The sequence below is a fragment of the Gopherus flavomarginatus genome, chromosome 2 (assembly GCF_025201925.1).
Source record: "Gopherus flavomarginatus isolate rGopFla2 chromosome 2, rGopFla2.mat.asm, whole genome shotgun sequence".
In the NCBI taxonomy this organism is placed as follows: Eukaryota; Metazoa; Chordata; order Testudines; family Testudinidae; genus Gopherus; species Gopherus flavomarginatus.
This window is the reverse complement of record NC_066618.1, coordinates 283,625,381-283,645,636: the sequence shown is the minus strand read 5'-3', so window position 1 is coordinate 283,645,636 and position 20,256 is coordinate 283,625,381. Positions and strand designations below refer to the sequence as shown.

Sequence of the window (20,256 nt, the reverse complement as noted above, 5' to 3'; positions counted from 1 at the left end):
ATTATAGGGAAGGAACATATAACGAAAACACTTATTTAAGTAAGTATTAATAAAAGGACCAAGAATAAATAGCAGAGTCCCAAAATGAAACCCATTACTGACCAGGAAAAGTTTAAAGAATATACATAAAATTAGGCAGTAGTCGGAAAAGAAATTATGTTCCAAGGAACAGATTGGTGTAAGCATCTTTAATACTTTCTTTATATACAGTATGAAAGATAATATTGTAATTCCCTCTTCAGAATGTTGTGCAGTTGGGATCATTTATAGCTAAAACTGGAAACAGAATGAAGAAGGCAATTAATTCAGACTATAGTTAATCAACATAAGGAAGAGTTGTATGCTGTGTTGTAAGCTTTTTGGTCTTAGGATACTAGAGAGACAAGGTGGATGAGGTAGTATCTTTTATTGACCAATGTCTTTTGGTCCACTAAAAGACGTTACTTCACCCACCTTGTCCCTCTACTATGGAAGAATTGGCTTATAAAGGTTGGAGGGAAAATAAAGGAAGTGAGTAGTGCATATAGTATTAAATATATTGAGTCCTCCAAGGAAAAAAAAAAAAACAAATGTAAAAACAAAGGGATTAGAGACTAATAGTAGTAGTGCAGATCAGTTTGTGTCTTGAGATCTCATTCAAATAGAATTTTTCCACACAAGATACCAAAGCCAGCGGTGGAACCTCTTGTCATACATCAGTTCCAGAAGGAGATGGATGATATTTTCATATTGCAGGGGGAAGCCACTAGCTACATTTTAGTGGCTTAGATGACTTATTTTATATTTTACTTACAAGGGGCATGAGGTTGATAAATCAGATTGTGACTTTATTAAACTCTCACCTACCTCAAACTCTTTTGAAAAATCAAAACTGGCTAGGAGTGGAGGCAAATAAAATTACATTGGGACAGTAATAGCGCCTGTGTGTTGAGATCTCTACTCCAATATATGCTTTCCAGAAAGTGATAGTTATATCATTACAGGCAAAACAATAACATATGAACAGTGACATTCAGGGGAGTCAAGTATCAGTGGGTAGCCGTGTTAGTCTGTATCCACATTTTTATTCAGGGGAGTCTAGATCTCTTTAGTGATGCGGGACTCACCAGCACAGTGCCTCCTGCTGGTCATCTGGGAATTAGCTCTTTTCCAGCATATGGAGCGCCCTCTGCAGGCCGGTGTCTCGCTCGCCCCCCTGTCCCTCCCGGACCCCAGTGGCCCTTACCTTGGGGTTCTGCCCACTGCACTACCTCCACTCTCTGGGTTTCCCCTTCCAGGGGAACCCCCAACCCTATAAACCCACCTTGCCTGAGTGGCTACTGCCAGTCATCATCTAGCCCCCGCTCACTGGGGCAGACTGCAGTCTGTAATGGCCACTCATCGTTATCAAGTGGGTAGGACCTGCTGCCTTTGCCTATTCCCAGACTGTATCTCTGCAGCTCCAGTACCTCTGTAGACCTTTAACAAGGCCTGCAACCTGGGGTTTTACCAGGCTGGAGCTCCCTTGCCCTATTCCCCAGCACTGCTCCAGTTCAGGTACCTTCCTCTCAGGCAGTTAGCCCTTCTTCCTCCAGGGCTGAAGAGAGACTCCCTCAGCTCCTGGCTCCCAGCCCTCTTATCAGGGCCAGCTGAGCCCTAATTGAGCTGGCCACACATGTGATCAGCCATGCCCTCAGCTGTTTTCACTGCTTCTTCCAGCCACAGCCCTCTCCAGGGCTGCTTTTAACCCCTGTTCTCTGGGAGTGGGGCAGCTGTCCCACTACAATCTCATTCCAGATTCTGAAGGGTTCGGAGAAAGAAGAGTTCGAATGTTTGTTTGTATCACAAATCCTCTTTACTGTTGAAACATTAAAGGCAAGAGATTTTTCTTCTGTTAGTACAATAATTTAAGTCAGTTTAAACGTCACACCAACCTGTTTGAGAAGCTTTTTGCAGATGCCCCTCCAACTTGTTAGGTACTTCTGGAATAATCAGATTGGATTTGTGAGTTGGAAGCTACCTTTTGTCTCACTGAAGATGGTACCCGAAGTCCATGGAAAATATTTTTGGATAGCTTTCCAATAACACTCAGTTGAATTTTAGTGGCATTGAATTGCATCATAACTGATAGTGTACATTTTCAATAGCCTTTTCCTATTAATTCAATTGAATGGCTAATCTCCAAAAGCTAATCTCCATTAATTTATAGTTTTCATCGAGAATGCAACATAATTTACAATGGAAAAATGTTCAGTGGTGTGTGCAAACTAATTCTTGCAGTTCTCAGTTTTTTATGGATGTGTGTGTCACAAAAAAAGGACCAAATGTTTGGTTTGAAAACGTGAAGATATTTTAAATTGTATTGCAGCAAGAAAATAATTTTAAGGGGAACTGGAAGGTAGTAAGATGGGGAATTAACTAACCTATTTATTTCACATTCTCACTGAGGAAGAGAATGAAACAGATATTTTAATCTCATGCCACCAGCCAACAAGGAGCTTTTTGTGCTACAGTAGGGGAGAAAAGTGAGAGCTAGTAAAAAGGGTTAGAGCAGTGTGTACTAAGTGATAAAACATCTTTCAAAATGAGTTGGATCAGTGCTGCTCTTCCTTGACTTAGTTCCTTATCATAGAATATTAGGGTTGGAAGAGACCTCAGGAGATCATCTAGTCCAATTCCCTGCTCAAAGCAGAAGCAACGCCAACTAAATCATCCTAGCCAGGGCTTTGTCCTTTTTTTGGTGCATCTCTTCTCTTGCCTTCTCCTGGTGTTCATAGATGGATCATGGAAATGCTAAGAAGGATAATAGTAATTCCTGTTTCAGCTCTTCAACTGTTCTCACTTTCTCCCATTCTTCTCATTATTTGTGTCCTACAGTCCTTCCTAATTCTTTATGTTCATTTTTTAAAAAAAAAGTGAACCGAGGTTTTTTTGTCAGACATATCTACAGAGAAATTTGAGATAGCTAGGCCTCCCCTGTACAAATTGAAGCAGAACTCTAGAAGTAGTTCAGACTACATTTAAAAATATACCTGCAAAGAAACATGACGTGGAACAAATTGATATATAGGATAGATTGCTGTTTGTTTGGTATCTTCCTCTTGTAAAGTGTAGTTTCTTGGTGAGAGACCTTTCATCTTCTTTATTGTCTGGAAGGGGAGATCTCTCAAGAATGCTATACTTTAGAAAAAGAAAAATCTAGCCTATAATTATAGCTCCATAAAGTGAATATCTTCTGTAAAGTCACATAAACCCACATTAAAGTTAAGTGTGGGTACGTGCTTTTGGAAAAACATTGATAGTTGAAAGTTTTGATGTAAGATAAGAGAGACAAGGTAGGTGAAGGAATATCTTTTATTGGGCCAAGTTTGTTGGTGATAAAACAAGCTTTTGAGCTGCACAGAACTCTTCTTCAGGTCTAGGAAAGGTAAACAGGGTGTCACAACTAAATGCAAGATGCAACAGATTGTTTAGCATAAGGAGTTAACACGAGTTGCAAGAGACCATTCAGGATGAAGTGGGCAATTAACACCTCTACTGTCATGGGACAAAAGAGGTTTAGTGAATTATAGATTGTTATAATGAGACATAAAACTAGGGTCTCCATTGAGTCCATGATTTTTTATGTCTAGCAAAGTGATGAAGTTAAGCTCCCATGAGGAGGAGGATTGAGAGGTCAGCTACAGAGTGATCCTTTTGTGAAAAAGTGCTCACCTGTGGGTGATACGGCATTTTTGGCTTTTTGTCATTATTCTGTGCAATTTCATTCGAGAGTGAATGTCGGGTTTCACCCCACATAGTAGTTGTTGGGGCATTTAGTGCACTGGATGAGGTACACAACATGTTGCCATAGGCATGTAGGACCCAATCTACTACTTTGGTGTAGTGTCCTTGTTTGGTCAAGATGGTTTTAAGTGTGTTAAGGTGTGAATCTTGGACTTTTTCCGTGGAGCATATTCTGTGGTATCTGAGTGCCTAGCTGTAAATAACAGATTTTTTGGTGTGTCTGATGTGATTACTGGATCTGTTGAGGTAAGTGTAGTGATTCGTGGGTTTCTTGTATAAAGTTGTCTGTACAGTTGCATTGTTGAATCTGATTGTTCATGTGGGAGTGTTTTAGAGAGAGTTTGATGGATAGGTGGTAGTTATTGAAGTTGTGATTGAAATCTGAGTAGTCTGTCCGGAGCATGAAAACATTGATGAATCTCAGATATTTCATTGGTTTTGCGGTATATTTTTTCAAATTTTTTCCCCAAGGTGGCCCATGAAGAGGTTGGCATATTGAGAACCAACACAGCTCTAACAACCTTGCAAACAAAACTGATGTGTTATACTCCATCTTGCTATAAAATAACATTTTGCCATTAGATACAGGGGGTCAGATATTCAGAAGGGCTCCCTTCATGTATATCAGGTCACCCTGACTGTGTTGTCTCCCTTTACCACTGCACCAGAGTGCTGGACTTCACTGAAGAGATGTACTCTCCCAGTACATGTTCAGTAAGCCTATTGTTTTTTCCACACAGTGCAGGAAGGCTATTCTTTTATGTACTGTATCAAGAATTGGGTACATAACGCATTTCAGTCTGTTTCCTTAATCTTCACAAATAAACTTTAGTTTCATTGTTGATTGCATTGTTCAGCACAAAAACATGCATTGCCTTGTGAAGATTAATAAAACAGACTATTATTGAAGTGAAAATCATTTATGCACATTAGTTGTTTCAGCTTTCGAACTGTTATCAAGATTGTTGTATGCACTGTGAAAGCTGAGCTTGTTCAAATGTTTTAGCACCTTGGTAATCTTAAAATAAATAAAATGGTATTTTACTCAATGGATGGGTTAGAGACTTATATGAATTCTGTGGCATGCTATGGTGAATCTGACATTCCCTTTTCCTTATGGTCTTTCCGTTGAAACTGAAGTGCAGAATTACTTATTTATCATTTGTACATAGTGCAACGTGTGCATGGTTTAAAGCCCTGATCATTGTCAAGGATGTTGTCTAGGGTCCAATCCTGCAAACATGTACATATATCACTTTACTCATCTGAGTAATTCCATTTAAGCAAAGTTCCATTGAAACAACCAGTACAATTACTCACAGAAATGTTTGCAAGATCAGACCAATAGTGAGATAAAACATGATATCATGGAGGAAAATAGTTTACCTACCAAGAAGATGAATGAGGGAGGTTTAAAAATAAGTAGGATTGTAAGTTCTTGTAGAACGGTATCTTGTATCTTCTGAATGTGTGTCAGTTTTTCATGTGTTTTAAATTTTTCTTTACTATAAAGTACATTTGTAATATGTCCTGTATAACTTCTGGATGGACTAGAAAATTAGTGGAAATGTCTGGATGGAAATATTTTCAGATTTTCAGAGCCTGAATAATTTTCTAGTTCATTTTAAAGTTAGATAGGACATACTGTGGATGTACTTTATGGTAAAGATTATTAAATATCCATATATGTGGTATGTGAATTTCATATGTTAGGGTTTTCATTTCTTATTTACAGCTGATAGTGGCATTCACTTCACCTTACTGGAAAATAGTCTCACTTGCATTTGTGTGTTGTCTCTTACCTCAGATTCCAGAGGGCTTTCCCCACAATCATTCTGGGATAACTAGCCTTTCCTTCCTTCATTCCCCTTTCTAATTGGGACAGGGAGGGGAAGCATATGTCATTTTGCCCTGCTAAAGCTTGATACTAACACCTGTATGGTATTATTCTGAGTTGCCATTACCACCACCTTTTTTAAAAGTAGATTGAACAAAGTACTAAGAAATATACTGTAGGGTGAAATCCTGCATTGGCAAAGAGAGGACCAGGATGAACTAGTGGGCCTTTTTGTTCTCTGGCTTCTATGGTTCCCTTATTCTTCCTTCACCCCAGAACAAACCCTGTGACACATTAGGCCAGGATTGAGTCAGCTAATACTCTTCATTAGCTGAGATCTGTTGTGCATATTTACAGAATACCTTTTACATAAAAAATATGCATTTTATTACTGTATAATGATGTCTTTGGTTTTTATGCCAAGATATTTGATTAAAAGCATAAGCTTTTAGAACAGATGTAGTCTTATTAAAAACATACTTTACTATTTGTCAATCCACATCATATGACTGAAAACTTTGGGCATTTGACAACATTAATTTTTGTGTTTGCAATAAGTAGGAAAATGATATGTAAATTAATTATAAATATACACTGTAAAATCTTATTTCCAAAATACAGTTAAAAGATCATGAGCAATTTCATAATTTTGATCTGAGTTTAAGAAAAGACATTTGGTTTTCTCTTCTGGTTGTAGTGGAACTTAGTACTTGGCAGGTTTTTTTTTTTAAAGGGTTTGGAAGTGTAATTCTTTTGAGGCTTTCTGCCAAGTTTTTTTAGTGTCTAAAATGATTCATGCATCATGGGATAATGCACATGGATTGTGGTGAAATTCATGGTTTTAAAAGTAAAGTGTGGAAGTCAACAGAAAAATAGTATTTTGCGGCACTCGAAGATTTGAACTTTATATCTGAAATTAAATGGTGATTCTTTATTTTCTGTAATTCAAATACTCTCAGACAAAAATTACACCTTGGAGAAAATGATACTCATACTACTATCTGAAGTAAACATGATTCCTGTTGGCCTTTATAGCCTTATCTCTCCCACTAGGGAAAATTAATTCTGGGAGGTGTGTCCGTAATGTGTGTGGGTTTTTTTTAAAGCCTCAAATATGGTAAGGAGGGGAACCTAATAAAGAAATGTTGAACAAACCAGCGTTGGAGGCTTAAAATAATTACTCCTGAGGGAATTCTGCGCCACTGATTTCTTTGCTTCCCACAGAAAAATGATTTCTGACAGGGTAGCAAAGGGAAGCCACCAGAATGGTCACGCACCCTCCCCAGCAGCGCAGGTGCGCCATTTCAGGCATCCGGAGCAGCTGGCAGGACAGTAAATCACTGTGATGGGACGCAGGGGACGCCCTAGCTGGTGGCTCCTATCATACGATGGGCTCTGCTTCTAGTTCTGGCTGGTCTGGGGAGGATGGGACGAATTCTTCCTCTGCAATGAGCAGCTGGGTCTGGATCAAACCCACCCCAGAAAGCACCCCTGGCTGCAGGAAGCTCTGCACAGCCCCACCACTTCCTGCCTCCACTGCTCCTCAGCCGTGGGGGGAAGGGTTACTGTATGGGAACCCTGCAACCCCCATAGCCGGAGGCCCCATGCACCCAAATCATCCCCCGCACTTGAACCCCCACCCCGACAAACCTCACTGCCTCTCACACCAAGACCACCCTTTTGAGCCCCCTGCAACCACACCCCACTCTCCCCCCCTCCACCAAGCCCCACTCCCCCAGCACCCGAACGCCCGCTGCTGAGCCCCAACCACCTTTACCTGGATCCCCCTGCAGAGGCCCATTATTCCTGCACCGTGAAACCCCCAGTGAGCAGAATTTGTAGAATTTTGCAGAATTTTAAAATATTATGCACAGAATTTTTATTTTTTTGGCACAGAATTCACTCAGGAGTAAGTAATACAAAAAGACAGAAGAGGATCTTAGTGAAATGTGTCATTACCACAATTGCAAATGAGGAAGAAAATAAACATTGTTGGAAGAAAATTAGACTTGCAGGAATTACTCTTAAAGATTTTTAAAAAACAGAAAAAAACACACACAAGTTAGCGTAGCTGTATTCTCAGAGTTTAAATACATTTGCTTCTCAAGAAGTATTGGATACTTCAAAAGAATCTCAAGCTAAGACTTGTGAATCATGCCCTTCCTGGCTGATGAAAGAGAGTCATAAGCAGCTGGTGCCACTCATAACTGAAATAGCCATTTCCTCATTCAGGGAAGTAAACTTCTCTTCCATTTTTTTTCGGAGTACAATAGTCTGACCAACACTGAAGAAACCCACCCTGGATACATCCATTCTAACTATTGCCCAATAAAAAAAACTTCTGTTCCTGTGCAAGGTTATAGAGAAGTTAGCTCAGGACTAACTACAAGCTCTTCTGATTAAAGGCAATATTGTTGGCCCAGCATAATTTGAATTCAGGTCAGGATGTGGGATTAAAACATCCTTAGTGGCATTGGATGGAGGGTATTCATCTGTTCTCATCCTTCTCTTGATCTGTAGATATTGTTGTCTTGTCTGAGAAATGAGTCAGGAGAAAGCTCTAAAATAGTTTTAAGTCCTTTCAAGCCTGAAGAGTAGAAATGGGAGACTGCACCTTTGTCACTAGACCTCTCACTTGTAGAATCCCAGAAGGATCAGTTTTTTTGCTGGTCCTGTTCAACATCTGCATGCAACCATTAGATTAACTGGTAAAATGACATGGACTCAAGTGGTAGCAATATGCATATGATAGAGCTCTAATTATCCTTTACTGTCTGTGATTATGCAACTACTTGCAAGATGGCCCAGTGCTTGGATGAAATCCATTCATGAATGAAGAAGACCTGGTTGAAACTGAGCAAGATGGAGGTTATGCTGGTGGGAAGAGGAAGGGACTTTGAGTATTTTTCAGTCATGGTACAGGCTCCTTTGGTTGAAGATAAACAGTCATAATTGGTCAGCTCAATCTGTAGTTCATGAGTGCTTTTAGATTTCTCTTTGATGCTAAGCTCTCTCCTTGCAGCATCCGCAAATAATGTTTCTGGTTGTCCAGGAAACTGGGATCCCACCCATCCTGGCTAAAAATGACCTGGCCTTGGTTATATATTTTTTTGCCCTTCTCATCTGGATTACAGCAATGTATTATACCTGGGAGTGAAACCATTGGCCCTTAGAACTCCTGCTAGTACAAAATGCTACAGTACACTTAGCAAGACAAACTACTGTGAGCGCATGTTAACCTGTCAAAGTCTCTATTTGTGTTTAAAAGACACTTACTGGCCTGGGCCCAGGATATCTAAAAGATCACTTAAAACTCTGTGCAGGAGACAGAGATTTTTCATGGCCAGTCCCAGACTGTGAAATAAACTTCCACCCGAACAGATGGCCATCACATACCTTGCCACCTTCTGCTCCAAGTGCAGGGTGCACTTCTTTTACCTTGCTCTTTGAAACATACACACACAGCAATATACACATATTTTTAAAAGCATGAGAAAGAGAAAAATCTTCCCAAACAACTCTCCACAGCACATATAATTCCTCCGCTCCCCAGAAAGGATGAGAGAGAATGAACCGCATGTCACAGATGTTAGTCACCTTGCTTTATGCATTGCTGAAGGTGTTTTGTTGATGAGGGCAATAAAAGAATATAGAATTGAATAATAGCTGACTAAAGATCTTCTCTGGAACTGCTCCAAGCAAATCATTTAAACTTTCTCACAGCAGAAATAGTTAATTCACAAAACACTGTTGGGAAACAGTTGAGATTGCTACACATACCATATGTGTATCAGGACTAGGATTACCAGATGTCCCGATTTTATAGGGACAGTCCTGATTTTTGGGTCTTTTTCTTATATAGGCTCCTATTACGCCCCACCCTCTGTCCTGATTTTTCACATTTGCTGTCTGGTCACCCTAATCAGACAGCCAGGTCATCAGTTGTGGCTGGAACAGGAGCTGAGGCAGGAGCAAGCTGGAACAGGGACAGAGGCGAGCAGGAGTACTCTGTCAGAAGTAGCAAGTAGAGTATCCCCAACAAGGTAACGATGTTGAGCATACTGGAGTTGCTCCTTTCATTAGGAGCCTATATATCTGCATTGGAGTCACCTGACTAGACCCTTGCTTGTGGATTGGCTGGGCCCTTTGGACTCACAGTTAATTATCTTAAGTGACTCATCAGACTCAGGCTCAAAACACTCATCATAACCTGACTCAAAACCACAAAATCAAGGAAATTAAAACTTAAGTTACCTTACTGTACATACTGTCTATTTCCCTACCCACAGACACATGCTATCCTAGCTACCATACATCACAAACCATATACTTTTCAGTCTTAACTCTGCCCACTTAACCTGCCCTTCTTCATGCTGTGGTAAACTAAGGTATCCCTTCTCAACATTACTTGTTCATGTTTTGGTGTAGTAGTTTGTGATGTCTGGGTTGTTGGAAGGCTACCCTAAAGGGCACATAGTAAGAGTTTTTCCTCAACACTGGTACTCAAATGGGAGACACAAACAAACAGAAAGAAGAGCAGAGAGATGCCAGAGAAAAAGGAAAGGGGAAGAGAAAAGAAATAGAAAATGTGTTAGTACACAGTGATGGTTCTTAATTCAGAATCTCTTCCTTCTTTAGGATTTTATTCATAATTTTCTTTAACTATAGATTAGCTTCATAGTTTGGTTCTGACATCAAAACATGGTTATTTCAAAATTGTCTAAGCATCTTGATAGCCTCGATTTGCAATTAGTGTTTCAAAATTAAAATATAACATTCCTCATGGACATGTAGTAATATATTTTCTTTTCCATTGAGATCTTATCTCTACAGTTAGAAAAATAAATTCTAACATTCTATTATGAATAATACAAAACATGAGGGCCATTTCTTCTGCTTAATCTACAGATTGGGGGTCAAATATATCCTATATTTATACCTGTAATACTATTGACTTCATGGTTTGGTTTGTAATTAAACATGCTCCTATTAATAGTAGTAGCTATAACTTCATTTTGATTTTTATTCCCAAGTAAATTTCAATACATCACAAAAAAGAAGATATTTATACTTTCTGAAAAACAAGCTAATGTTCCCACTTAAATAGATCTTTATCATACTTTTCTCAGGTACATTACTTTATTAATCATTGATAAATTTTGTATTTTATTGATTGTTATTACATGTGACCTTAAATTCAGATGGTGACATAAAAATCACTTCCGACTATATGTTAAATAGTCCTTTTTAATTTTAAAATAACCAGTTTTCAGTAAATGCAGTAATTTGTTTTTCTTGACACAGTGGTACTGATTTGTGAATTCACCAGTTTGGTTTCATTAATACTCTGCAGTACAGTATAGATTTAAATTAGATAGTTATAGGAAAGAAACTTGCTAATTTTGAACCTCTCTTTTCAGATCATGTTCAAAATGAAGAGAACTATGCACAAGTATTAGATAAATTTGGAAGTAATTTTTTAAGTCGGGATAACCCAGATCTTGGCACTGCTTTTGTTAAATTTTCAACACTTACTAAGGAATTATCAACGCTGCTGAAAAACCTGGTAAGGAGTTTTATATATGTAATTTTTATAAAAGGATTCAAAACAAAGTACAATAAAGTACCTTTATTTTCCTGGTGATTTGATTAACTATGTAAATATTCATCAGAATGTTGTCTAGTAAACAAATCAATTTTAAACTGAAATCAGTGTATGTGTATGTGTACTACAGAAATAACCTCACTTACAGTTACACTTCAAAAACAGTTGGAAAGAATAAGATACATATTACACATACTGTATTTGGTTATGGTAATGTCTAGTCAGATGGAATGATGAAAGTGTAAATTGATACACAGTTAAGTGACTAGAAGAATCCTACAATCCTCTAATTCCTACAGGTCTCTGTATAGAACTCCTAAAGAGAGCTAGATCTGTCAGAATTTCTGTCTATAAACCTATCTGTTTAAAATAATAATACTAATGGTTAAAATTTCCTTATCCCAGAAACTAAGTCAATTTGCAAAAAAGTTAAACCACTCACTTCTTTGCTAGCAGGTCCATTTAAAATATAGGTTCTTGGCAGAGAACCACTCACTTCAAAGAAAATCAGAATCCTATCTGACTTCTCTGCAAATCAACATTTCTCATTTGTCTGTCCACACTGGACGAAAGACAAGACGCCATGGATGTGGTTTAATTCGACCATAGATTTGTACACTTATAATATCTGGAAGTGCCCAGCAACATATTGTGCAGTGTGGGGAGGCGGGGGTCGGCTCCTTGCTGATCCAGACAGAGAAGCCCCAAATGCTCTTCCTCAGCTCTCTTAATGGGGGACCAGGAAAAGGAGTGTGGTTGGTTCCCCTCTGACGAGACCTAGGAGCCCAGAGCCCCAAACCCCGCTTTTTCAGCTTCAAGAAGGGGTGCTCTCCTTCAAACTCTTCTCCAGTTCACTTTATCTGATCACTGTATCCCTGCACTGGACATCCGCCGCAAGTTTTATGTATTAAGTTATGACATGATAACTTAACCCCCCTACTACAGCCCAACTACTCTGGGGAAGAAAAAAAACCACACCCTGCCTCAGCCATTCTGATGTTGAGGAAAAAATTCAGTCCCCGCGCTCCTAAAGAAAAGGGGGAACTAGCATAATGTGTACAGCGAATCAAAATGGAACCCAGTTCTAGTTCCAAATTCATGAGTGGGTACGTAGGTAGGTGGTGCCAGCCGAATTCGGGTAAAGAGGGCCTCCTGGTGACTATATCGGGGATAAATACCTCCCCACTTCTGGAAAGCAGGGTGGGCAACGTGGTGACTTTGTCCTAACCTGGCCCCAGCTGCTTGCTGGCCTTCCTGTCCATCCCTGTAAACTTCCCCTTTTCTCCGTTTACTTCAAGGGAGCCTTAAAGGGGCAATGTCTCTTTGCTTCCAGTAAGCTGGACAAAGACCCACTCACTTGAAGGTTGCAGTGGGCACATTTCTCCTCTTTCTCAGAACAATTCTATTTAATCTTAAACCTTTAAATCTTAAACAATTCTATACAGTGTAGTTTTGAGACATAATCCTTTACCTTCAAGATATCAAAGCTGTTTCTTTTTTGTTCCAGTTATTATACTATGTGATAGAAATTGGGAGCTTTAAGATAGAAGAAACTGCAGACATTTCAAAAAAGTTCTCTATTAAGATTCCTTGTTCTGTGTACTTTGACCTCACTTAACCCAAACTGAACTTTTTTTACTGAGATATAGAACTGTATGTTCCTTTAATACAGGATCCTAACCAGCATGTGACTGGCTCAAAGTAGTCTAGCTTCATCTCCCATGAGTTGCTATGCAAGCCATGTAAGTCAGAGACATATTTTTCAATATTTTCTTACCCTGTGGTAGAAAATAAGCTCAGAAAAGAGTTTTTAGATTCTTCCAAATTGCTGCTTCACCTGGGAGAGTATATTTCATAAGTAGGGCTATACCAAATTCATGGCCGTGAAAAATGCGTCATGGACTGTGAAATCTGGTCTCCCTAGTGAAATCTTCCAGTGAAGGGCAGGGCTGGGGGCAACCCAACCAGGACTCCTGCTATGCGCTGGGCTCCAGCTGCTAGTCCTGGTGGGGCTGGGCAGGGACAGGACTTTCTTCTCCTGCAGGGGCTGTTCCCGAGGACAGGTCAGACCCACCTTCGGAACCTTCCCCGACTGCAGGAAGTTCCACACCTCTGGTCTGCTTTCTGTCCCCATCAGTCCCCAGCTGCAAATAGGGAGGTGTCACTGTATAGTGAGCAACTGCAGAGCTTCTTGCAGCTGGGGGTGATTCCCAGAGGTGGATCTGACTGGGCCCCAGGAGCACCCCTGCAAGAGAAGAGGGAGTGTCGTCCTTCCCCAGCCTGGCTGGGACTAGCAGATGGAACCTGGCACATAGTTGGATGCCCCGGCTGGAGCGCCTCCAGCCAACAGGGCTTGGGACCTTGTCCCCCATTAACATGGGTATAGTTTTGGGAGGGCAGGGGTGGCATTGCCTCTCCCACAAACTGCAAGTCTTGGGCAGATGCGGAGCGGCACCAGCAGGGGTTGTGCTTTGTGGTGGGGGACCAGATCCTGAGGCTTGAAGTTTGTGGGGGCAGTGCCCCCCGATCTCCCAAACTACATCCATATTAAAAAGTGGGAGGCATGGTTCCCAGCCTCCTTGGTTCCACTACCAGTAGCCCCCCTACTTCTGCAAAGGTTCTGGCACCCTGGCCCTCCCTCTGCACCATCTGAGGTCAATAGCAAAAGTCATGGGAAATTGTAGGGTTAAAATTAGACAGAGCCCAGCCAGCTCAGTGAAGTCACAAAAAAATGATCAATACAGAGAAGTAAACAAACATTTACAACCTTTTACTGGTATACCCTTCCCCTTCCCAGCTACAGGCATAGCGCTCTGGAGTTAATGAGGCCTCAGGCTGGCTGAGGGGAGGTTAACCATAGCGCCCCCTGACCATGGGGCCATGGGTGGTTGCTCACCTCTTAAGGCTGGCCCTGCCACCCCTAAAAAGTGATGACCCTCCCCCCATACCATGCGACCCTCATGTCTCCGCCTGCCCAGCTGTGAAGGCAGTGCCCCTGTCAGCAGTAGCGCAGAAGTAAGGGTGGCAATACTGCAACCTCATTACAATAGCCATGCAACCTCCTCCACAGCCTCTTTTAGGTCAGGACTCCCATGGTTATAACACCATGAAATTTCAGAAATAAATATCTGAAAGCATGGAAATGACAATTTTTAAAAGCCTTTGACTGTGAAATTGACCAAATGGACCATGAATTTGGAAGAACCCTGTTCATAAGTAACAGCATTCTCTTATAGTTTTGAGAATATGAATAGATCAATATACTTGATCTTTACTCTCTGTAGAACTTTCTCTTGCACTCATACACTCTCTTCACTCCCCATTAAAGTCCACAATTAGGATGAGATAACATGGAAGTATTATCGTACTTGTTTCTTGAAAAGTATTTCTTCCAGTTACTTTGATTCAATTGAACCTGTCCCCGTTGGGCCGTTGTAAACTTGTGCTCACGAATGCACTATAGCAGACTTCTATAGGATTTCATACACAAAATAAACCTGGGCTTAAAATACTATTGTTTTATCTATAGAAATGCCTCTAAAAATAGCAGACGGTTGCATTGGATAGACAGTACTTTCCAACATAGTTCTTTTACAAAAGCTCAATGTAACGTTTAGTAAATGAGACGTGTACATCAAGGGAATGGAATCTTCATCCAGACACTTTCTTTTCAGTTTAAAAAAACGTTTGGAGTTCTGACACAGTCTGTCCAATGGCATCTAGACTCAAATACTTGCAAGATTCTCCTGTTAATTCAGATCCCTGCAAACTGTTGTATGCTTTTTCAGAGGTTTTGGGTATTTCCTTATTTTGGTGACTTCCTCTTTGATTCATGGTCTTTCAAATACTGAAGAATTCAAATATCCAAGGGATTCAGATCACTGGCTCATGTGACCATTCTATCATTAGTATATCCCTAAAAGTTGATAAGTCCCTGGAGATTCTTTCTTTTTAAAAAGGGCCAAGTTTTTTATTTAAACATGGAAACTGCAGGCTCTGGTAACTTTGCAATATAAAAGCTACAAAAGAATCAAGATTTTGAAGGTGGTCAACATTTTTCTGAGTTTGTTATCTGGCAATTTATTATTTAATTAAAATTTGCTTATTTTTGCATGCTGATAATTCTTTCTATATTCACACCTTAGATTCAGGAATTTTTCCAGGAAAGTTTTGCTAAATCTAGAGATAGATACCTTCAAAGTCAAAACAGTGTTAGGGGACATAATAAATGGCAGGATTATTTTGTCTCAAGTAGCTAAATTTAAAGGCACCATTCAACGAAGGGCAGGAAATGAACAAAGGAGGATTGAGGAACTCCAGATGAATCTTTTCAGTCTTTATGGTTGGACAAGATAGTGGAGGAAATTAACACTGAGAAATGGTTATAATACTCAGAACTTCAAAGATATTAGTGCTTTGTAAAAGTTAGAGTCAATTAAACTTTACTACAACTCTGATGCTTTGGGAAAGTGACACAGCAAAGTTCGATTACTTGCTCAGAGTCACACAACAAATTAATAGCAATCAGGAATAGAAGACAGGAATTCTTATGCTGTCCACCACTCTGACCACTACACTCACTACCTCACAAGAAGGAGTATTCATAATTATAAGATGTATAATGAATTTCAGACCAAAAATGAAATTTAGCAGGAATGATTTCTAAAGGAAATCCAAATGTGTTCAGAAAAAAAAATACTACCAGAGTCATTGAATCAGAAAACGATCCACATAAACTCCCTAATCAAAAGCAATATTTAAATGTATGCTAGTTAATTAGGTGAATGGAGATATGGGAGAAATAATGGCACAGTTGAAATGTTAGTGGTAAGTGCAAAGCAACACGCATCAATAAAACCAGTTTATATATATTTTTCTTACGGATTTTCATGGATTAACGTTAGTATCCCTCAGATACTACGATCCTTGAGTTATAGATATTTAGTGAAGATTGGTGAAGTGTGCAGCAGCCATCACAAAGGCGTATATGGTGTATAGTATGCTAGAGTGCATTAAAAGGAGGTAGAAAATGTAACCATACATATTTTAAATCGGTTCTGATTATCACCTTTATCTTTGCATATTTAATTTGAAAAGTTGAAGAAAAGGGCAACTACGATGCTAAGTGGTCTGGAGAACTTATGTAGGAGGAGAGATTAGGATGACTTTGGTCATGATTTTCAAAAGTGAATAGTGATTTTGGATGTGTCAATTTTTGGGTACTAAACTTTTGTAACATCTTCAAGTTCTGATTTTCAGAAAGTGCTGAGTACCACCTTTTATACAGCTGGTCCCTTTACAGCATTTCAGAATACTAGGCACTTTTCAAAATATTGTCCTTAGGCCATCTAGTTTGTAGAGCTGGAGGGTAGGAGGTGAGGAGAGAGAGTATACGCAAATGAATTGTTTAGTAAAATTCCAATCCCATATAGATAACACAGTGGAATGACTGAACAGTTATCTTAGTGTTCAGTGCCCAAAATCTTGATAATGGCTTTACATAATCCCCAGAATAAAAATATACATATACCTTTTTTTGAGACAATTATTTTTTATTAAGACATTAGTTATTATTGTTTTCTTCCAAATCTTTTATTGTATGGAATAAAACCTGGGAACTTTCAGATACAGTAAGATAGTCATCTCAAAATTGTTTTCATAGACCCTTAGGTTTTCTCTGGTACTTGGAGGATACTTCCCTGTAGCGAACTTTGTGGTCCGTACTTAATACTTGTCAAAACCTCTAGCAAGTTTTTACAAAGATATGTGAACTACAAGACTTGCTAAGCAGCTCTTGTTTTTAATAATACTTTAGTTAGGGAGCTAGTCCATTAATATAATTAAATCTATATTTCTCAGTTTACAACTTCAGATTTTTTTATGGTATTTTGACATATTTTTCATAGGACACTGCCAAATACGATAGCACCAGTTATATTTTCTGTCAAGTAATATAATCCTAGAAATCCACCATTGCAATTAACAGTAGTCACAAAAAGTGTGGTATAAGTGCCATCTGCTAACCCAACTCTAACAGTTAGCTCGTGTTGTGTCCCCTGGGAATTGCTGGCATTGTATGTGATGCCGGTGCAGAAACAAGGAAGAAAACTAAAATAAATATATATATTTGGTAAATAAAGGTAAAAGAAATAATAAAATATCAGCATTTATCAAATGATAAAGATAAAAGTCATTAATAAGAAATTTTATTTTTCAAGACATTTAGAATATAAGATTAAATAGCAGATTAAAGAGAAATGCAGAGGGAGAAAGAAAGGAGCTGATTAAAATGTTTCTTTCCCTAATTTAAATATATGTGGAAATTCTGCTAATTTAGTTGTACAAGTTATTGAGCTCAATACAGGAGTAACTGGGTAAAACTGTATGGGTTATGATACACAGGAAGTCAAACTACATTAATTTTTTTCTGGTAAGACTGCTCAGCATGAATTACCTGAGTTGTTTCTATTGAAGTTAATACTGAAAAATATTCAAAGAATTTGCTAGCTGCTGAATGCTTCTAAATATTTATGTGTATGTTGTTTGCAATCTCCAATTCGGAAGAAGTATATCTTAGTATAATAAATAATTTCCAAAGTTGCAAAATGCAATCATAAGCAGTAAAAGTGAAAATTATGGTTAACTTTGTGGCAAGCAACTTCTTTCTTTTTCTTTTCAAAAAAAGTCCGGATAACACTGAATCTGATTTCCACCAATGGATCTAATATCATTAAACTTTGAATTGGAACATTTATACTGTGTTAGTTATAAAACAATCACTCTTGGAAAAAAGATAACTTAGAGGAAAAAGATAGTGAAATACAAGTCTTTCTTGAGGACCAGAAGCATAAAAAGCACACTTTATATAGCACTTATATAGTACTTTTCAAATCACTTTTTTCTGAGAGACTAATACAGAGACTTCTTCAGTCATCTTAAATAATTTGCTGTTTTCTAATCTCTTCTTATTCTTAAGATTTTAGCGTATTATATATATAATGAAAACTCACTCCTGTTCAATAGAGTGATAGTAAGTCTGTGCCAGACTGGGAGTAGAACCTACGTTTCTTCTTTGAGAGATGATCCCTCAGGGTATGCATTATGGGTGCTCATGTATTCCATATGCCTGAGAACAAAAGATTTTTCACTAGCAGCGTCCATTGGTCTGCATCTGTGTTCTGCACCTTCTCATGCTCCAAACCAAGGGCATAAGGGATGGCCTGGACTGACTGCCTCTCCTGTTGTGGTGTGACAGAATCTCCTGTGTGCGCAAGCTTTACCAGCATTCATTTTTTTCCTTCTCAAACCTGACAGTTTCATGAATTCCAACTCTGTAGACAGTTGGAGCTTTTTATGATACCCATTCTGACCCCAGGCCTTCTGGGTGGCTGAATAGTTTCCCTCTAGCCCTAGTGCTTCTAGCTCCAAATCCTCAGAGGTCAGGCCCACCAACTAGTCCAACCATAGACATGAGGAATGTAAGGGCAAACAGCCTCATAAGAAGTAGGAGAAATTGCCTCCAAGTCCTCAGAGAAAAGGACCACCTCCCACATGTCCTTGGGGTCTGGTGAGACTCTTTCCACTGGTACGGGTGCAGGAGCTCATAGGGAGCATGGGTCTACATTTTGGGGTACTCAAAGCCAAAGGTGCTCCAAAATCACCTGCATGAGGGGCAGAACCAGCCTGTGCATTAGTGAATTGAGAAGGGAACAATCTCATTTACTGACAATACTGCACTGCAAAAAGAGTGACTTGACAATATCGATACTCCCCTGACCAACCCAAGTCCTCATTGTCAGCTCCACCCAGAGCCAGGGTCCCCTCCTGCTCTACATCCACTAGGTCTGCGTGTACCTTCCTTGAGGACCTGTTGATTTACACTGACCCAGAGTTGCTGATACTATTGGATCTGCTAGTGTTCAATGAGACTCTTACACTAACGACACATTTACTGGTCCCATCTACCAATCATGGCATAGACATGGGTACGCCATCTGTGTGCTGTTCGCCAGTCCTGTCCACCACCATGGCATCACAAGAGAGTACTGTCGGTTCTACTGGTAGAATTGGAGGATTCATGTTTCATATTGGTGCTGAGGCACCAATTCCTCCAACAGTTTCAAGGCACAAGATGAATCCCAACAGGGGTTCCAGAGTCTCCTGGACACCCTCTAACTCCCATAGGGCACTTTGCCAGCTGTGGGACACCCTCCAAGGGCATGCCTTCCATATCCATATGATCCTACCCCATGGACATACTGGGGCTCTTCAGACCCTCATTTTTGACCTGCTGGCTACAAAGACTCAGAGTGGGAGTTTTGACAGGTTGCTTCTCAAAGAAGAGTCTCATCTCCCCCAGGTATCAGAGGGTAGCCGTGTTAGTCTGGATCTGTAAAAGCAGCAAAGAATCCTGTGGCACCTTATAGACTAACAGACGTTTTGGAGCATGAGCTTTCGTGGGTGAATACATCTGAGGAAGTGAGTATTCACTTTGCTGCATCTCCCCCAGTGTGTTATGAGGAGGACCACCATCTGGACCAGCCAGTCCCACCTGATCCATCTTTAGCACTTAGTTCCTCATCATCTGATGAGGCAGTGGCACCAGCCTCACCATTGCTACCAGGTGATTATAGGTAATTTCAGGTCCTCCTGAGGAGGATTGTGGAGGTTCTCCAGATTCCCCTGGAGGAAGTGAACAACCCTACTCACAAACTTCTGGATATTTGCCAGACTACGGGCCCTAGTAAGGTGGTGCTTCCAATCAATAATACTGTGATGGGTTCGGTCACAGAGCCCCCTTTGGGACTGTAACCTGACGTGCTGAAATTACCTCTGAGCCCGTTTTTCCTGCCAGCTTGGGACTCCAGAACCTTGCCTTATTGAGTCAGACATGCTAGCCTGCTTCAACACAGACCATGTCTGGTCCGTGCCCCCAAAGCTGCCTACTTCAACTAAAAACTGCTCAGTGGGTTACCTATCTGCAGCACCCAGACACCCAGCTCACAATGGGATCCAAACCCTGAGTAAATCCATTTTACTCTATATAAAT

The 20,256-nt window shown here is 39.9% G+C and overlaps 1 protein-coding gene across 5 annotated transcripts in view; it reads left to right on the top strand.

Annotated features, from left to right (window-relative positions):
* ASAP1 (ArfGAP with SH3 domain, ankyrin repeat and PH domain 1) overlaps positions 1-20,256 on the top strand; it is a 329,644-nt gene that overhangs the window by 156,449 nt on the left and 152,939 nt on the right. For all 5 annotated transcript variants that reach the window (XM_050940653.1, XM_050940651.1, XM_050940654.1 and 2 more), the window contains one exon: positions 11,023-11,168. In XM_050940653.1, coding sequence (XP_050796610.1) covers positions 11,023-11,168 — 146 coding nt within the window. The remainder of the gene's footprint in view (positions 1-11,022; positions 11,169-20,256) is intronic.